A 16,311-nucleotide genomic window follows, 5' to 3' on the forward strand; every position below is an offset into this window, starting at 1 on the left:
TCCTAGGTGGTGTCCTTTCCTGAACAACAAGCCAACCTTGGGGCAGCCCCGTTCCTGCCTGGCCCCGCATCAAGTCTGGTATGCAGATGTAAATGGCCCCAAATGCTGGTCAGCTCAATAGAGGCCTGCTGATTGGTTACTTAACTGGCTTTTTGGGGGCTTCTGTCATATGAAAAACATAGGTAAATATCCTCTTATTATATGCCACTAAATAGTAGGGAAAATAGAAATTTTTAAATTATACAACTGACAATTTTCATGATCACCTTCTAAATACTATGGAGAAAAAGGTCTTAGACGCTATTGAAACTGCAAGAGATTGGTCACTTTATGATCTACTGATAAAAGGATAATTAGAAATAGCCCATATTTGACCCAAAAACAATGACAGAAAAGGTATATGGGAACTTTCTGCACTTTCTGCTCAATTTTTCTGTAAACCTAAAGCTTCTCTTAAAAAATAGTCTATTAATTTTGTTTTTACAACACAAAACAAACAAAGCTATTATACACATACTCTAGCAATTATCAATGAATAAGAAAGTTTAAACCACCCCAGTTGGCTGACCAGAAATCAGTGAGAGGCTTTGAGGCTTCCCCAGATTTCTCAGGATCTCGGTTTGGACAGCTGTGCCATCCCATCCCAGCTAACTACTTGCAGGCCTTAATTTGATCTCACAGCATTCCCAAGCTTCATTTCCATACCTTATCAAGGATAAAGGATAACCAGAGTGAGTCAGTCCTTTTGAAGCATCTGTGCACAAATTTCCAAGGGACCACAGATCCAATGAAGTGCACGGATGTGGACAGGCAGCCGTCCCACTACAACGCACTCTACCCTAATCCCCACTTCAGCAGCTTCGTCATCTCACCAGAACTGCGCTGACAGAGTCAGACTTCCACAGTCATTCTTTTCTCCCCCAAAACGGCAGTGACAGGGGATTAATAAATTTTTAATTTCTTACAATCTATAGAATTATAAAACTTAAGTTCATATTTCCCATGATTCAGGCTTAAAGCGATAAATCCAGAGGATGTTTTGTCTATGTCGCACTGCGTTATTCACAGTGAATAACATGAATACAAATTGACAGGCTCTCCAGATTTTCCATCCTGTAGTTTATAAGATGAAATAACAAATAGGAAAGCACTTTATAAAATGTACGATACAGATGTAAGGTATCGAGCTTTTAAATTCTTTCCCCAAGTTCAAAAGTTATTCTTCTGACAACTGGCACTTCTCAAAATGATGATAGACTTAATTCAATTTTTTTTCTTTTGTTAGAATATGACTTGAAAATTTTGTCCAGCCTCTGACACTGATACTCAAATACAGCATCTAAAAATATCACCACCATGTTACAAAGCAATTTAACAGCCTCAATCAAAATTAATAATCATGACATAATTTATAAATGTGAAGATAATAAACAAGACCAAACATTGCTGAAGAATTTGAATTCAGCTCAGAGCTCCCAAATATATGTCCAGTACAGTGACATAATGTAATAGCTCATTATAAATGAATGAATGAATGAATGAGTAAATTTTCTGTTGTTCAATTAGCAAAGAACAAAAAATTTTAAAAAGCCAATAAATAAAATTAATTAATTAATTTTTAAAAATAAAAATAAAAAAGAAAAAGAGTTCTAACTTCCTTGCTGCTGAGGAGTTGCAAGACACACTTTCAGTCCCTGTTAATAAGCACATAAATTGAACAATGTTTTTGTGGAAAAGAAAGGCAATAAAGATCATGTTTGAAAAATGTTTAAGCTTTTTAAGCCAGTAATCCCATTTCTTGGAATCTACACTAAAAAAAAAAAAAAAAAAATCAACATTGCAATCACAAAAATATTCAAAATTTGTGGAAGCATGATTTATAATTGGAGACAACTTACATGTCCGACAATGGGAGCAGGTTAAATAAATTATTGTGTTCTCAGATGATGAAATATTATTCTGCCATGAAGAATTATTACAGGAGTTTAGCTGCTGGTAGCATTTGGCCCTCATACAGTAAACAACTATTAAACTGAACAAAATATCTAAAGAATAGTTTTCAAATATTGGACAGCAGGCAGCACAGGACAGTGATACCTGAGAGAAGAGCCCAGGATCACACTGCTTTCCGCCCAGAGGCACTTTTTGGGCTGTGGTTTGTCAATGTCAATGGTTTGTCAATGACACATATCCTTTGGCCAATTCCATTCCTAGAGAAATAAAAACATACACCCAGAAAAAGACTTTTATAGGAATGTTCACAGCAGCTTCTTTATTAGAGACAAAAACTGGAAAGAATCCAGCAAGAGAAGGGATAAACAAATTTCAGTATATTCATAAGGTGAAACAGTACTCAAATAAAAGGAATCAGCCACTAATACAAGCAACAACAAACGAATCTCACAGACATGAGGCTAAGAGAAAGAAGCCAGACACAAAAAAGGACATACTGTATAATTACAATTATAGCAAGTTATATAACAGGCAAAACTCATCTCCAGTGAAATAAATGCAGAATAGCGGTTCCTCTGCTGCAGGGGGGAAGAGAGCTAGTGGGGAACAGACTAGGAAGGGAAGATTCTGGGGTGATGGAAATGTTCCATACCCTGATAAGGAAGTGGCTTACACATGTGTCTATAGTTATCAAAACTCATCCAGCCCTATTCCTCAAATCTGTGCATTTCACTGTATGCAAATTGTATCTCAACAAACAGGAAAAGTGAAGGGAGACATTTATTGCAGGACTGAATGCATTATTTGGGCACCATTGCTGTACCAGCGGGCTTTCTCAGCAGCAGGCCCTTGCCATGCTGCTCTCCCCTGCTGCACCTTTCCTCTGCCCTCCTCCCTTCAACGGCTCCTTCCTTGGGTCACTGTCCTGAGCCCAAGTTGCCCTGCCCAAGTGCTCTCTGTGCGCCCCAGTGCCTGCACACACCATGCCACTGAGCGGAGGCCATCTGCTTACTTCCTGCTTCCCCCACTAGACCAGAAGTCCATGAGGGGCACGATGTGCCTTACACCAAAGACGCAAGTGACACTGCCAATAACCAACACAGCAAAGGAGCCTGCCATTAGTCGTGTGCCTTCTCTGTCCAAAGGACTGTATGTGGATGTGATCACTGTCTTGTTCATCAATGAATCCTGAGACACCAGCACCCAATAAACAGAGATTCCCTGAATTATTAAATATATATGGTGTTCTCAGATAGGGTGAAAAGAAGCAAAAGGTAATCCCTGTTTGTTAGAATCGCAGGTGATTTTTCAAAAACTTTTTTCTTCTACTTTTCTATACATTTAAAAATTTCTGATATTATCATGTTACCTCTACATTAGAATAAAGGAAATTCTGTGTACTGAAAAGGTCCATTGAAGATATTAAAAACGAGATATTTTGAGGTCTAGCTGAGGTATTCATAAGACACTTTAAAAAATTTGTTACAGCTTTCTTTGTACAACCTGAGTAGAAGCTGAGCCAATGCATAAAAAGAAAATTTAAAAAGCTAAAATGGATTCCAAACTGCATTGTATTTTTCAAAGAAATATTTCTTAAGGAATTAAAACATACCTTTTTCTTTTCCCATCCTCAATACACAGGAAGAATGAATGATTTCAGAACAGACTTCCCTTTCTTCCCACAGATATACAGAAAGCTTTATTTTGATGCCAAAACAGTTGGGGATATGAAGGGCATACTGTGACAGAATCCTGCAGAACCATTCTCCCAAGTGTCCGAGAACCCTCCCAGGCCCGATCCAGGAAGGCCTGTGAGGAAGAGACGCTGACACAGTACTGCCCACCCTCTGCCACTCGACGCCACAAAGAAAAGTGGTGGAGGGCTTGGAGAACTAAACTCTGCCAAGTGGCAAAATGGTTATCCTGGACTGTTTAGCAATCCACCACTGATAATATGCAAACGAGGAAGCTTAAAAATAAGTCTTGTGGAGAAACAAAACTCCATGCAGTCTGAAAGCCTGGCCTCAATCATTTCCACTAATTCGGCACAGTTGTCATTAGCACTGAACAGTTTAAGGTACAATATTTGTGTCTGCATTTGAATCCTATAGCTCTTTAGCTCACCTAAAAATGAGGGTGCAGCCCCTAAAAGGTAAGATATGCAAGGACGCGAAGACCAAAGCCTCCCAGAAAAAGACCCTCTCAGAAGGAGGAGGCAGTAGCAGTTTTAGAACAAGTCTCCAATTCTTCATTCCTCCTCCCATGACAGGTGGGGTTGGTGTTCATTTCCCCCACCTGAACTCTGCCAACTTTAGTGGCTGGTGGCCCACAGAGCACAGAGAACTGGTGTTGTGCGACCCCAGAGCCCAGGTCTAACAGGCAACACAACTCTGCCTCTTCCTCTGCAGCACCCCTGCAGGAGCCCTGACCTGCTGCTATCAGCAAGCTGCCTTAACACCGCCACACTGGGAGGGAGCACATGCTAGCCCAGGTGGAGAGACCACACAGAAGCCTGAGACCACGTGAAGACAGACGCCTGGACACCCCCAGCTCTCCACCTCCAACGCCCTGGGTCTGCAGCCTTAGACACACCCCTCAGTCAAGCCCTTCCTGAAATCTTGACCCACAGAAACCAAGAAAGGTATAACATGAATGTTGCTGTTTTAAGCCATAAAGTTTTGCAGTGATTTCTTACACAGCAATAGATAACCGGAAGACAATTTGTGTATGAGAAAACAAAATGATATAATAAAAATGTGAAAACAAAAGGAAGACATATTTCTGAGAATAGCAGGTGCACAGAGAACATGGCCAAAAAGATAAAATATGTCTGAAAGGCAGGAATTTATTGTGGCTTACTTCTGAATCATAACGATAGCTTAAGACTTCTTCCAATCCATTCTTTAACCAAACAAATTCAAGCGAGATTTAGAATTTGAAATTGGTTAAGGCCAGTATGAAGTAACAGAAAATTGAAATAGAATTCTTTTGAGTACATACAAGTACACAGTGACAGTAATTTCTCTCAGAGGCTTCCAGGAAGAGTCTCTGCCTAACCTCGTTTAATGAACAGCCAAGACTCATTTGTAATGAGAGGCTCCAATTTACATGTAATTCTTGTTCGGAAAAATCTTTAAAGATTTCATCTTAAGAATGTGAAATTTGCCTGTTTTCTTACTGACCTTGTCAATATGCTTACCAACAGTTTATGTTTGGATGATACAATAATAAACCTCACCCAGTTCTGGCCAATTTTTCAGAAATTTGGGGGGGAAATCACAACAGACTTTCGAATTTAGGAGGTTTTACAAAACCCAGGAAACAAGCAGCTCTTGTCTTAAGGCTTGCCTAAGACAAAGGCCCTTCTGTGATTAGTTCCCACAACAAGTGCTACTTTCTAATTAAACCTACACAGACAATGAAGCACTGCTCCAACAGGCAGCTCTATTTTCAGTGCCATAGGAAACATTTCCTCTTTCGCGAAACAGATTTTATCTTCTATTACACATTTTTGCTCACAAATCTGACCCTCCCAGAGAAATTTTTGCCTGGGTTTAAACACTTTCTAAGGAACATACAAAACATTGGTTCATTTTCTTGCTTCTTGGCCAAAAGGCACATATTAAGTAAAACCCATTTCTATCAGTCACTGACAAAGCATGAAAGAAGAGTTAATGCTCTGTCCCACTCACAGGGGACAGCACCTCGCTGAGCCACACGCAGGCAGAAAGAATGGGGGAGGGGGTTGGAATCTGAACGCTCCCACATCAGGGGAAATTGGGAGGGCTCTTGCCAGTCTCCCCATAAAATCATAATAGAAAGAAAAACGACTGGAGATGAAGGTGACGTGGTGTATAAAAGGAACTAGAAGTGCTGGTCTCCAACCCTAGCCTTAGCGCATGCAGCCACATGACTCTGGGCAAGCCAGTGGTCCACTCACAGTGTGTGGCAATTTTCCTACCTGCAAAGAGGAGATCATCTGTGTTCCAGGACTGTTGGGGAGGGCAGATGAAATGATATAGATGAGGAAAAAAAGATGCTGAACAGTGTATAACCTACACCTATAAATTCCTCTGTGTATACAAGGCAATGAGCATACCTTTTTAAAGGGACACTCAAAACAAAACCAACCACAAATTTGTAATAGGAACCTTGAAAGTGATTTGTATTTGTCGCATTACTTCATTGGCATACATATGAGATGAGCCCTTTTTCACTGAAAGGTCAAGTTATTGTCCATAATAGAAAAGCAACCAAAATATCAGGCATGGAACTGTTATGTAAACGATGGGTAAGCCATATAGAAGACTACTAATGTAGCCGTAAAAACTATTTATAATGAGTTCTAGTTACACTGAAAAATGTTTTATGCTGTAAAGTTAAATAAAAAGTCAGGACACAAAACTTATATGTCACCTAATCTCAGCTGGAGGGATGATGGAGTCCAAGGATGCAGAGTCTAAGCAAGTCCTACCTTGGAGCAAGTTATTAAACTCTTGAAGTCTCAGTTATGTAATCTGTCAAAGGGGATGATAATAGGACCAAGCTCATAGGGTACTTATGAGGATTCAATGACATAATCTGGATCAAGTATGTGGCACACTGTCTTGCCTGGTAAGCACGTAATACGTGGTAGCACTGCTGTAGGATTACCAACTGCACATAATTGCATGCAAATGACATGCTGAGATAGGGGTTGTTTCAGAGCTAAGGGTCTGTAAGTTTTTTTGCCTCTTTACACTTATCTGTACCTTCCAATTTTTCTGTGATGATCCCATATTACTTTCCTAGTCAGGAAAAAAAAATAGGATAATTATTGACTTATGAATATAGTTTCCCAAAATTTGCATAATTGCACTTCTTAGTTAATCCTATTAGCTAACTCTAATTAGATTACATTAAGGTCTTGTTTAACATTTCCCTTGGTGATATCTGTAGATCTTTGGGAATCTAAAGTAGCTTGTGGATTAGAAATACGACAGAGGAAAAGAAACCTCAAGTTTACTAAATGTGAGGAATTTGGTAGGTGTTCTACACCCTTCATCCTTAACGCTATCACATTCTACTTTGTAAATTGTGATAAAGCATTCCTACCACACTTTATGCATCTCTACCACACCACACAACCAAAAAATAATAGTAAAGAAATACATCCATACATAAACAGAACTGCTTCCATGTTTCCTCCACCACTGTCTTAAAATCACAGTACCATGGTCGTGCCCTGAGGCAGTCTCTCAGCTGAGATCCAAGGACATGATGGGTGCAAGTCTGTAGACGTATTAGAAGGCAGTCCATGATTTCCCCAGAAAAATTCTAAAATTTGCATTTTCATTCCAAAGTTCATCTAAAAACTTAATATAAGCATATTCAGGATCTGGTTGACAACTGCAATAAGAAAATATTGCCCCAGGATGTCAGTGGCTGTGATTGCGTCTCATTGCTTATGTCTTTGTACTTGGAGCAAGTGATCACCCACTGAGAAGACAGTATTTGTGCTGGTTGCTGAGCAGTTGCAAGCCTACCTTTCTGTACTCTGCTTCCTGGGGCTGAGATAGGGACTCTGCAAACCACTGCTCCCCAGTGGTGACACCAGCAGGAGGCTGGAGTGCTGGAACAGTGGAATCATACAATATTTCTTCTTTTGTGTCTGTTTTATTTCACTTGGCTTAATGTTTTCAAGGTAGTATGTGTCAAAATTTCATTCCTTTTTAAGGTTGAATACTATTCCATTGTATATATGCACCATATTTTGTTTATCCATTTATCTGTTGATAGACGTTTGGGTTGTTTGGGCTATTGTGCATACAACTGCCACAAACACTAGTGTACAAGTGTCTGAATCCCAACTTTCAATTCTTTTTGGTTTAGACCCAATAATGAAATTGTTAAGTCATATGATAATTTTATGCTTAACTTTTTGAAGAACCTCCATACTATTTCCCACAGTGCTGTAACTTTTCACATTCCCACCACGACTGCACAAATGACAGTCTCTCCACATCCTCACCAACACTTGCTATTTCCCCTTCTCTTATAATAGCCATCCTGATGGTGTGAAGTGGTGCCTTACTGTGGTTTTGATTTTCATCTCCCAAGTGATTAATGACATTGACTATCTTTTCATCTGTCCAGTGTATTAACTTTTAGTATAGTGTTTCTAAAACTTGAAATCCTTGTGTCCTTCTACTGAGAAATGCTACATTAGGGAATAAATTTAAGTATAATTAGTAGGGTCTAAAAGAATTTTCACAATCTTAAAATTCAAGATCCATGAAACGTACATGCTCTCTCTCTCAGAATGATTTCTTTTAAATTTTAAGTCCTCAAAAAAAATCACTGACTTGGTTCAGTGTTAGTACTAAAGAATGAACTTCTAAATTACTTGACAGTGAGCATTTTATTAATCGAGACTACCGAGTATATGTTAAAGTTGACTCTTAAGCTTTGTTTCCTAAAACAAAAATACTACACACATTCAATTCCCATGAATTTTTTAAAAGTGAGATATTGCTAAACATCTACCAGCGTAGCTTCTAAAATACATGAATCAATTAAATAAATGCATAGCAAGCATTATTTTAAAGAAGTAAAGAAATGAATCTAATTATTCCTCTCATAAGATGTGCCCATGCTTGTTCTTGAAATATGCCTTAAATATTTCATAAACATGAAATTTATGAGTTCTAACATAAGAGAAATTGGATGGAAATAAATAAGAATGTCATGAAATAGCTTTTCTAGAGAATTCCAATCAGAAATCGGGACAACAGCTCTAAAATACCTACCATCTCTTTTTCATCCCTCCCACTCAGACTCCTTGCCATTCCTTTCCTTTCCCAGAAATATGAGGCAACCCGGTCCCATGTGGCCTTGAAGCAAGTAAGAGGACGCAGGTGTGGCAGGAGCCAACTGTATCTTGCCTGTCTCAACTCATGCTGAAGGCTCTGCTCCCATTAGTACTAGGAACTCCAGCTTACACATGCCCCTGACACAGCATCTGGAACAGGTGAGACAGAGGTTGAAGAGGTTTAATGCTATCTCCTTTTGTTTCCTAGCCTTATACAGCCTTTACGCAGTAGCTCTGCACAATGATAGTAGCCAGACAGTAAGCCTGAGAGGCAGGGGCTGCCTGCACGCTCCCTGCTCTCCACCCTTCCCAGTGCACCTACAGGCACCACATGTGGCCTGACATAGCCTCCCAAGCAGAGGAGTGTGTCCTGCTGACACAGCCTCAGAGAACACCCACCACATGGAAACAACTTCACTCATGTCTTCACAGACACCTGAGAAGGATAAATGTGACATGAAATGGTACCACGGACTACTTCTGTATGTCACTTGACTTCCCCTGGTGGAAAACAGTGCAACCAGAATGTAAGCATGTCCAGAAACAAACCAGACTTTCCCAGAAGTCATCAGAAGACCAGTCAGCAATGGCTGTGGCCTTGCTTACCTGTCTTAAGTCCAGAGTGATGGTAACCCAGTGATACTCTCTCCCATTCTGAATACTGGGACTTTGCCACCAGTTATTGGTGCCATCTATGGCATTTGATATTGGATGGCGTTCTGTTAAAAGAAAATAAAACATGCATTCCTCTCAGCTCTGGCTTTAAACTCTTTAGCTTCTCAACTGTAATGCTAGTGGAAATGAACAGCACCGAAAGTGAACACAATGTTCACGGCTTCCTAAAAGAAGTCCTCAGCCATCATCTCAGGAAGCATACAACCCCTCGGGTGCCTCAGAATAGAAGGAGCAATACTTGCCTTTAGGGTTCACACTGTTGCCATCACAGATCCGACACTGTGCGTTTCGTACAGGTCGACCAGGCACATGCTCCACAAGTTTGCAGAACATCTCGGGCCCCTTCTCGCCACAGGTGGCGTTGGTGCTGATGTGAGCATTGCTGGCGAGATTGAGAATGGCAGGAAACAGGCCTGAAAGTCAAAATTCACCAAATCAGCAGAGCCCCTTTAAATGTAAAGAGTGAGATTACCCCATCCCATTTCATAGGTGAATCCAAGAGAGATTCTGAGTCTACGTGCTCAGTGAAGGGAGCCTTACAAAAAAGCAGAATATACAGTATTGTTTCATTACATGACATTCTAGAACAAGCAAAACTCATCTATGAGAAAAACTCAGCACACTGGGTGTGGGGGGTGGGGATTGACTATGAAGGGACGTAAGAGCACTTTCTGGGGCCATACGTTCTGTATCTTGATAAAAGTTTGGGTTTCAAAGGCAGATGCAGTTGTGAAAAATCATAGAATGAATACACGTAAGATTTCGGTAGATTTGTGCATTGTAGTATATGTAAATTTTACCTCAAAAAATGAAACAAACAAACATTGATATTCATGTTGAAATGTTTAGGAGTGAAGAGAACTTACGTCTTCAACTTACTTTGAAATGCATCAAAAAATAAGCTGGCTTGATAGATGGACGGATGCACGGACACAGAGTTACAAAGGAAGTCGAGTAAATGTTAACTGTAGACTCTCAGGGGGAGGGCAGCTGTTCTCTGTGTAATCCTTTCCACTTTCCTGACTGACTCAAAATTTTCATAATACAATGTGGGGAAAACAGGTTCTAAGACAAGTTTTTTGGGGGTGGGGTTGTTTTTTTAAAGATGATGGGTAAGGGGATCTCAACCCTTGGCTTGGTGTTGTCAGCACCACGCCCAGCCAGTGAGTGAACCGGCCATCCCTATATAGGGATCCGAACCCGTGGCCTTGGTGTTATCAGCACCGCACTCTCCCGAGTGAGCCACGGGCCAGCCCTTCAGACAAGTTTCAAACAATCCAATGTGCATATTTAGCAATGAAATCAAACACCATTCACTTAAAAGAAGGGTATTTATTCTGTCCTCACACTGTTCCAGCTGCCTCTGGTAATACTTACAAGGTCTTTTCTACAATTATCTAGGATATTTTTCTCTCCCTTCACTTTCTTTACTGCCTGTGCTCTTTGGTGAATAAAACTTTTTAGAACACAAAGATCGAGCTTTCAAAATTCTCTTCAATTTGGTATTAATCTTTGCCTTTGTACAGTCCCTTTGTCTCAACTAATTTTTATCTTTAAGCAGCTGGGATCAGTACCAGGTCCAAACTGTTCAGAAAAAGATTTCTGGATGACTGTGAGAAAAGTATCTCAATTAGGTTCTTAAGAGATTTAATTTTATCCTGGTAAAAGAGGATAACAGCAGTGTAGATTCTATACAGATCGAGAAAGAACAGTGTACGTGATGTTGATGAGACGTTCTACATGAATGGACATTGTGTGCTGAGAGTACTGGGAGGGTCTTAGCTTAGCAAGGTTTCTCTAATTTACTAGAAGTTGATCTTCAAAGATCACAGAATATCATCTTTTCTTTGTAAAGAACATGTAGTCAATACTATTTCTGAAATGTTTATTTTCCACTAAAATTTGAAATAGCACAGTATAATTTTTGTTATATTAAAGGAATTCATGTATTCAATTTTTTAAAGAGACTACGTAATACATTCCATAATATTTTCTATTATTAATATTTTAATGTAAATTATAAAACAAAAATAGTTATTTTTGTAAGAGTTGCTAAACTTAAAAATTTACCATCTATCTATTAAAAAAACCTTATTAGGCAGTCTTTCAAAGACTTTTCACATCTGTTTCTGTATCACATATGAGGGGTCTTCAAAAAGTTCATGAAAAGATTTGTATTCCCTTTTAATTCCATTTTTCTACGAGCTTTCTGAAGTGCGCTCGTATATGCATTCAGATTTGCAGTGCAATCAACTCTATCCTTTCCCTTCATACAGACTAGTCAAGTGAGAACAAACCAAGATTGAAAACTCATTTAACAATGCGTTTCTCTATCAACAACAACAAATTTACCAGTTAACAGATGTTCCCACTTTCTCTTTATTCCCTCCTCCGGTTGCAGGACCTCAAGAGAACTCCCCTCTCTGCCCAGAGCTCCCCGCACTCTGGAGCTGCAAAGGGCTGGTGTTATTGGGGGTGGGCGTCGGGAGTGCAGGGGGTGGGAATCATGGGACCGCCACATTCTGTCTATCTGGAGTCTTTGCCCTGAGTCACTGAGAGAAAGCAGTTCAAACCTCGTGAACATAAACTTAACATCACTTTGGCAAATCATGTCTCAGTTCCAAAAATCAGCATCAGGTAGTTCTTTGTACTCAATAGGTTTTAGAGAACTTCCATTTTTTCTTACTTTTCTGGTTTGCTAAATATACTTTCAATGAAAAGAGAGACAAAATGCTTCATTAACATGGCTATGCAGAACTACCTTTAAGTAATTAACTCCATAAAAATACCCAGGTTGTTTTTCACTAAAACTAAATCTTTCTTCTCAGATAAATTAGTATTTGGAAAAGTCTTCACCAAAACTTATGCTTTGCATATTACATTTATTCTCACTTCATAGACATGAAATAATTATTATTCCTTGCTGCATAGGAGTGCATCTGTTAGAAGATGAAAGAAAGCTGGAAATATGTACTGGAGAAAGCATGTTTTAAAAGGAATTTTTTTAAAAAGTCCCTCAGGTGGCTGAATCATTTCAAAGACTACTGAAATATTTCAGTAAAGGGAAACTACACGCGCTTCAAGGAGGAGGAGGGATAGGAGATCAAAGAGTGAGAAAGGGCACGGGGATCAAGATACTACCAAGAAGAAAAGTTTGATTTTACCCATAAAAAGCCTTCAAAGGCAGAACAAGGGCTGCAGCACGGCACACGTGTGACACAGTTTTCCCATTACTTAGTCATGCGCTTAATTAGTTAGACTATACATTTTTGTTGAGAGACGTTACTTACTTTAGTTACTGTTACTGTGACACTAATTTGTACCTCTTTCTCCCATTCAGGACACACAATGGAACCATCCTTCTGTCTGTGGATTTAACCAGCAGCTAAAGACTTTATAACACCAAACTCCATCAAGCATGAAATAAATTCCTTCTCATTCACCAGTAGTTTTTATTTTTGATCCCCTTTCTTCACATCCTGAGTACACCAGGCCTTCTTAAATGCATTTCAGGACCTTGTTAATCTACTGGGAAGTTTCCTTATTAACCTCAGGTGAAGAACTGCCACCAAGCTGCCATACCACAATGCTACTACACATAATTACCAGTTTTCACCTGACACTATTCCAGATAGCTTGATAATTCATTTTTAGAGGTGTCTGGGGTTTTTCTCAGCAGACTGTATTTTCCGCATCTTAAAAACAAGGTAACTAAAAAGTTGACTAAGCCTGAGGCTCATTACAACTTCCTCATCAATATTTTACAAACGATTCTGAGCCAACTATTCAGAGACTTAATTCATTTGTGTGTAAGATAAGTGTCAGTTTTTCTCCATTTTGCAAAAATAAGTTTTTGAGTTCTACAGAATGTGATTTTTGCCTAATTCATATTCAAAATCAATGTGATATTCTGAAAAGAAAATGACTTGCTAAAATTCTTAGCTTAATTTGGGCAATATTTTCAGATCGTTTTTTTCCCAGAATTAAATTTAAAAGTATGAATATTTATATGGTTGCACAATCAAGGTGGCATCTGGTGTCAAGAGTTTTTATTCTGAAAAGCAATTAAAGCTACTTATTCAATCTAAGAAGAAATTCAGAAAAGTAGAAATTTAAGTTTCTAAATTGAGAAATTTATAATTTTTTTAAAAAACATTCAAATCCATTTTGTTCTTCATTTACACAACTCTCATTGCCCTAATCCTACCCATTCACCCAACCAAACATCTATGAAATGACTAGAGAAGTCTGATTTTAGAAGTAACCTACCATGTTTCTCAGCACTCTCTATGAAACATGGTAGTTGCCTGGCTGAGCAATAAATATAGCACCTGTAACAACTACAAATGGCGTTTATTCAGTAAGAAATCCTGGAAGCTTTAATATTCCAGGATAACACTATCAAAGTATTCTAATAACATAACATTCCAGGTTAACGATATTAAGGTATTCTGAATGACATGGATTTCAGGAGGATGCGTGCATTCGTGTTTAGTAGCATATCCATGATTTGTACATATGAGAAAAAGCAGGTGAGAATGTTTGATTAAACTCAGTTAACTTTTAATGGGAACCTCTTAGGTGCAAAATACTATGCCATCCACCTCTCAGGGACACTGAGATGAATCACTGAGTTCTTCCTGACCCCAAGGCTCTCACAATCAAGACGGAGAGACATCTACTCATAGATTTTGATAAGTATAATAACAAAAATGTAGCAATATTTCAAAATAGATTAGAGGAGAAATTCTAGAGCAAGACAACTCGCTAGTCATAATCCAGGCAGAAATATAAGGGCATGAGCTCAAACAGGGGTGGTCTAGGATCCTTTAATGGTTCCTCCCATTGCTCTTCAGATGGATTTCAACTTCCCTCCACTTTGCACCTTTCCTGTATCCATTCGTACCCTACTCATCCTTCAAGCTAAGCCCAAATCTCAAATATAATCAGACTCTCATGGATCTTATCTTATGTATATATTTCAATCTCTGTTTCTCTGATTAAGTTTGAGATGCAGCAGTGGGTCTGCATTCTGGAAACAGAAGGAGCAGGAGAGGCAGGGGACAGGCAGACCCCCGGCTGGCCTCACGCTCACTCCAGGACACGGACTCACTGCAAAAAAGACTGGCAGGACTGCTTGCTCTGTTCTCACTCCCCCCTCCCTCCCTCCTTTTTCTATCTTACTGTTCTTTCTGCTACTGTCTTTGCAACACTGTGTAGTTGAATTTGCAAGTTAAAGCACATTTGTAAATCACAATCTTCCCCTTTGTCACGTGAGCTGACGAGGGAAGGAGTCTGAGCAGGTGATGTGACCAGTTGCCTAAAAAATGAGCAGGAGCCAGCCATACAGGGGTAGCACCATATTTTAATATATTTGGTTTTCTTGGAAACCTATTTGTTATGCATTTTAAAACATGCTGAGAATAGGTCCCACAAGCTCTCCATCAGCACCAAAAGATCAAGAAGCCTGGTGGGAAAGGTGCTCTGGCAGAAGTGCTGTGAGCAAAGGGGACTCTGCCAGTCCCCTCTCCCACCTCCTCTTCCAGGAACCTGTGCATCGCTGGAAAAGGCGGCCAGGAGGCCCACAACGTTTTGCCCAGGAATACTGTAAAGGTGAGTGCCAGGGGCTCGGCCGAGCCAACAGGTGATGTCTGGCTCAAGTGAAGACCCCAGTGACTGACTTGTGGGCCTGGAGCAGCAGCTACCTCCAGTTCAGGGGCACTGAGTGCCTGACCCAGGTCCCCAGAAGATGCAATATCCCTGAGGAAACTAAAACTTTTATTATACCTTTCTTTCACCCCTCCCTCTAGGGAAGAAAGTCACCTCATAAAATGTCAGCCACAACCTGATTTCTGGCATTTGATGTTCAGGCACAGTCTCAGGGACGTTTCCTGTAAATGCTGAGGCCTGTGGGCATATAGGAAAGCAGGGGTGGAGGTGGAGGAAGCCTTGCACTGGAGCTTTCATAGCAGTACATCTCCAACATGTGCAGGAGGCTGTTTACAAGCTTCAAGCCCCCCCCCCCAAAAAAACAATGGCAGATTACGACATAGGTGTGTTTAAAAATTAAACATAAATGAGACTGTGACTTCCCGCTAGCGCGTTCCTGATACTACGCACTTGCAGGAGGCTGAGCCCCGCTGCTGATTGACGGGCGACGCAGAGCAGCTGAGCACGCTAAGCGCGTCTGTTCACGGATGGCATATCCAGCTTCTTGGTCCATGAAAAAAGAACTCTTCATGGAACCACCAAAAGAAAAGAAGAGAAGGACAGAGAAACATAATAAGGCTTTACTATCAAACGAAGGTATGCGCCAAGGAAGTGCGCTGGCATCTCCGCCTGGGAGACACACACATCCCCACCTTCTCTGTCCTCTCAGTCCCGCTTGCAAACTCCTAATGGCTCTGGCTCTCTGCCCCTCCTGTCCCGCCTCCTGCACAAGCACTGGCCGATGCGGTCTGAATATTTATGAGTAACCTCCTTGGGTTGCGTCCCTATTTTATTACTGCCTCAATTTCCCCTTGAGAGAGTTTGCTCCCATAAATCTTTCTGGGGTGCTAAAGGCTGTAGATCTATACTGTCAGCCTCTTATAGGTGCTTCCTGCTGGGTCAGGGCAGTTATCCCTACCCGTTCCTGGGAACACAACTCTCTACCTAGATTGTCCAGTGGCCCCAGGGAAGGCTCAGGTGTGTAGAAGCGAAGGGTTCGTATCTTTGAAGCACCATGATGATTTCCGATGGCAGTCACTCTGTGAGAACTCGCAGCAGGAGAGCTAAACCCTCCTCAGAGGCTGAGCCTGAACTGCTCGGCTCTGGTGCAAAGTCTCGCCAAG

The 16,311-nt window shown here is 40.4% G+C and overlaps 1 protein-coding gene across 1 annotated transcript in view; it reads right to left on the minus strand.

Moving 5' to 3' along the window:
- LAMA1 (laminin subunit alpha 1) overlaps positions 1-15,719 on the minus strand; it is a 113,314-nt gene extending 97,595 nt beyond the window's left edge. The window contains exons 1-3 of the mRNA XM_063076625.1: positions 15,599-15,719; positions 9,721-9,891; positions 9,410-9,522 (exon numbers count right to left, since the gene is read on the minus strand). Of these exons, the coding sequence (XP_062932695.1) occupies positions 9,410-9,522; positions 9,721-9,891; positions 15,599-15,719 (405 nt within the window). The remainder of the gene's footprint in view (positions 1-9,409; positions 9,523-9,720; positions 9,892-15,598) is intronic.
- Positions 15,720-16,311: the final 592 nt, after the last annotated feature.

This window comes from Cynocephalus volans, chromosome 13 (assembly GCF_027409185.1).
Source record: "Cynocephalus volans isolate mCynVol1 chromosome 13, mCynVol1.pri, whole genome shotgun sequence".
Classification (NCBI taxonomy): Eukaryota; Metazoa; Chordata; class Mammalia; order Dermoptera; family Cynocephalidae; genus Cynocephalus; species Cynocephalus volans.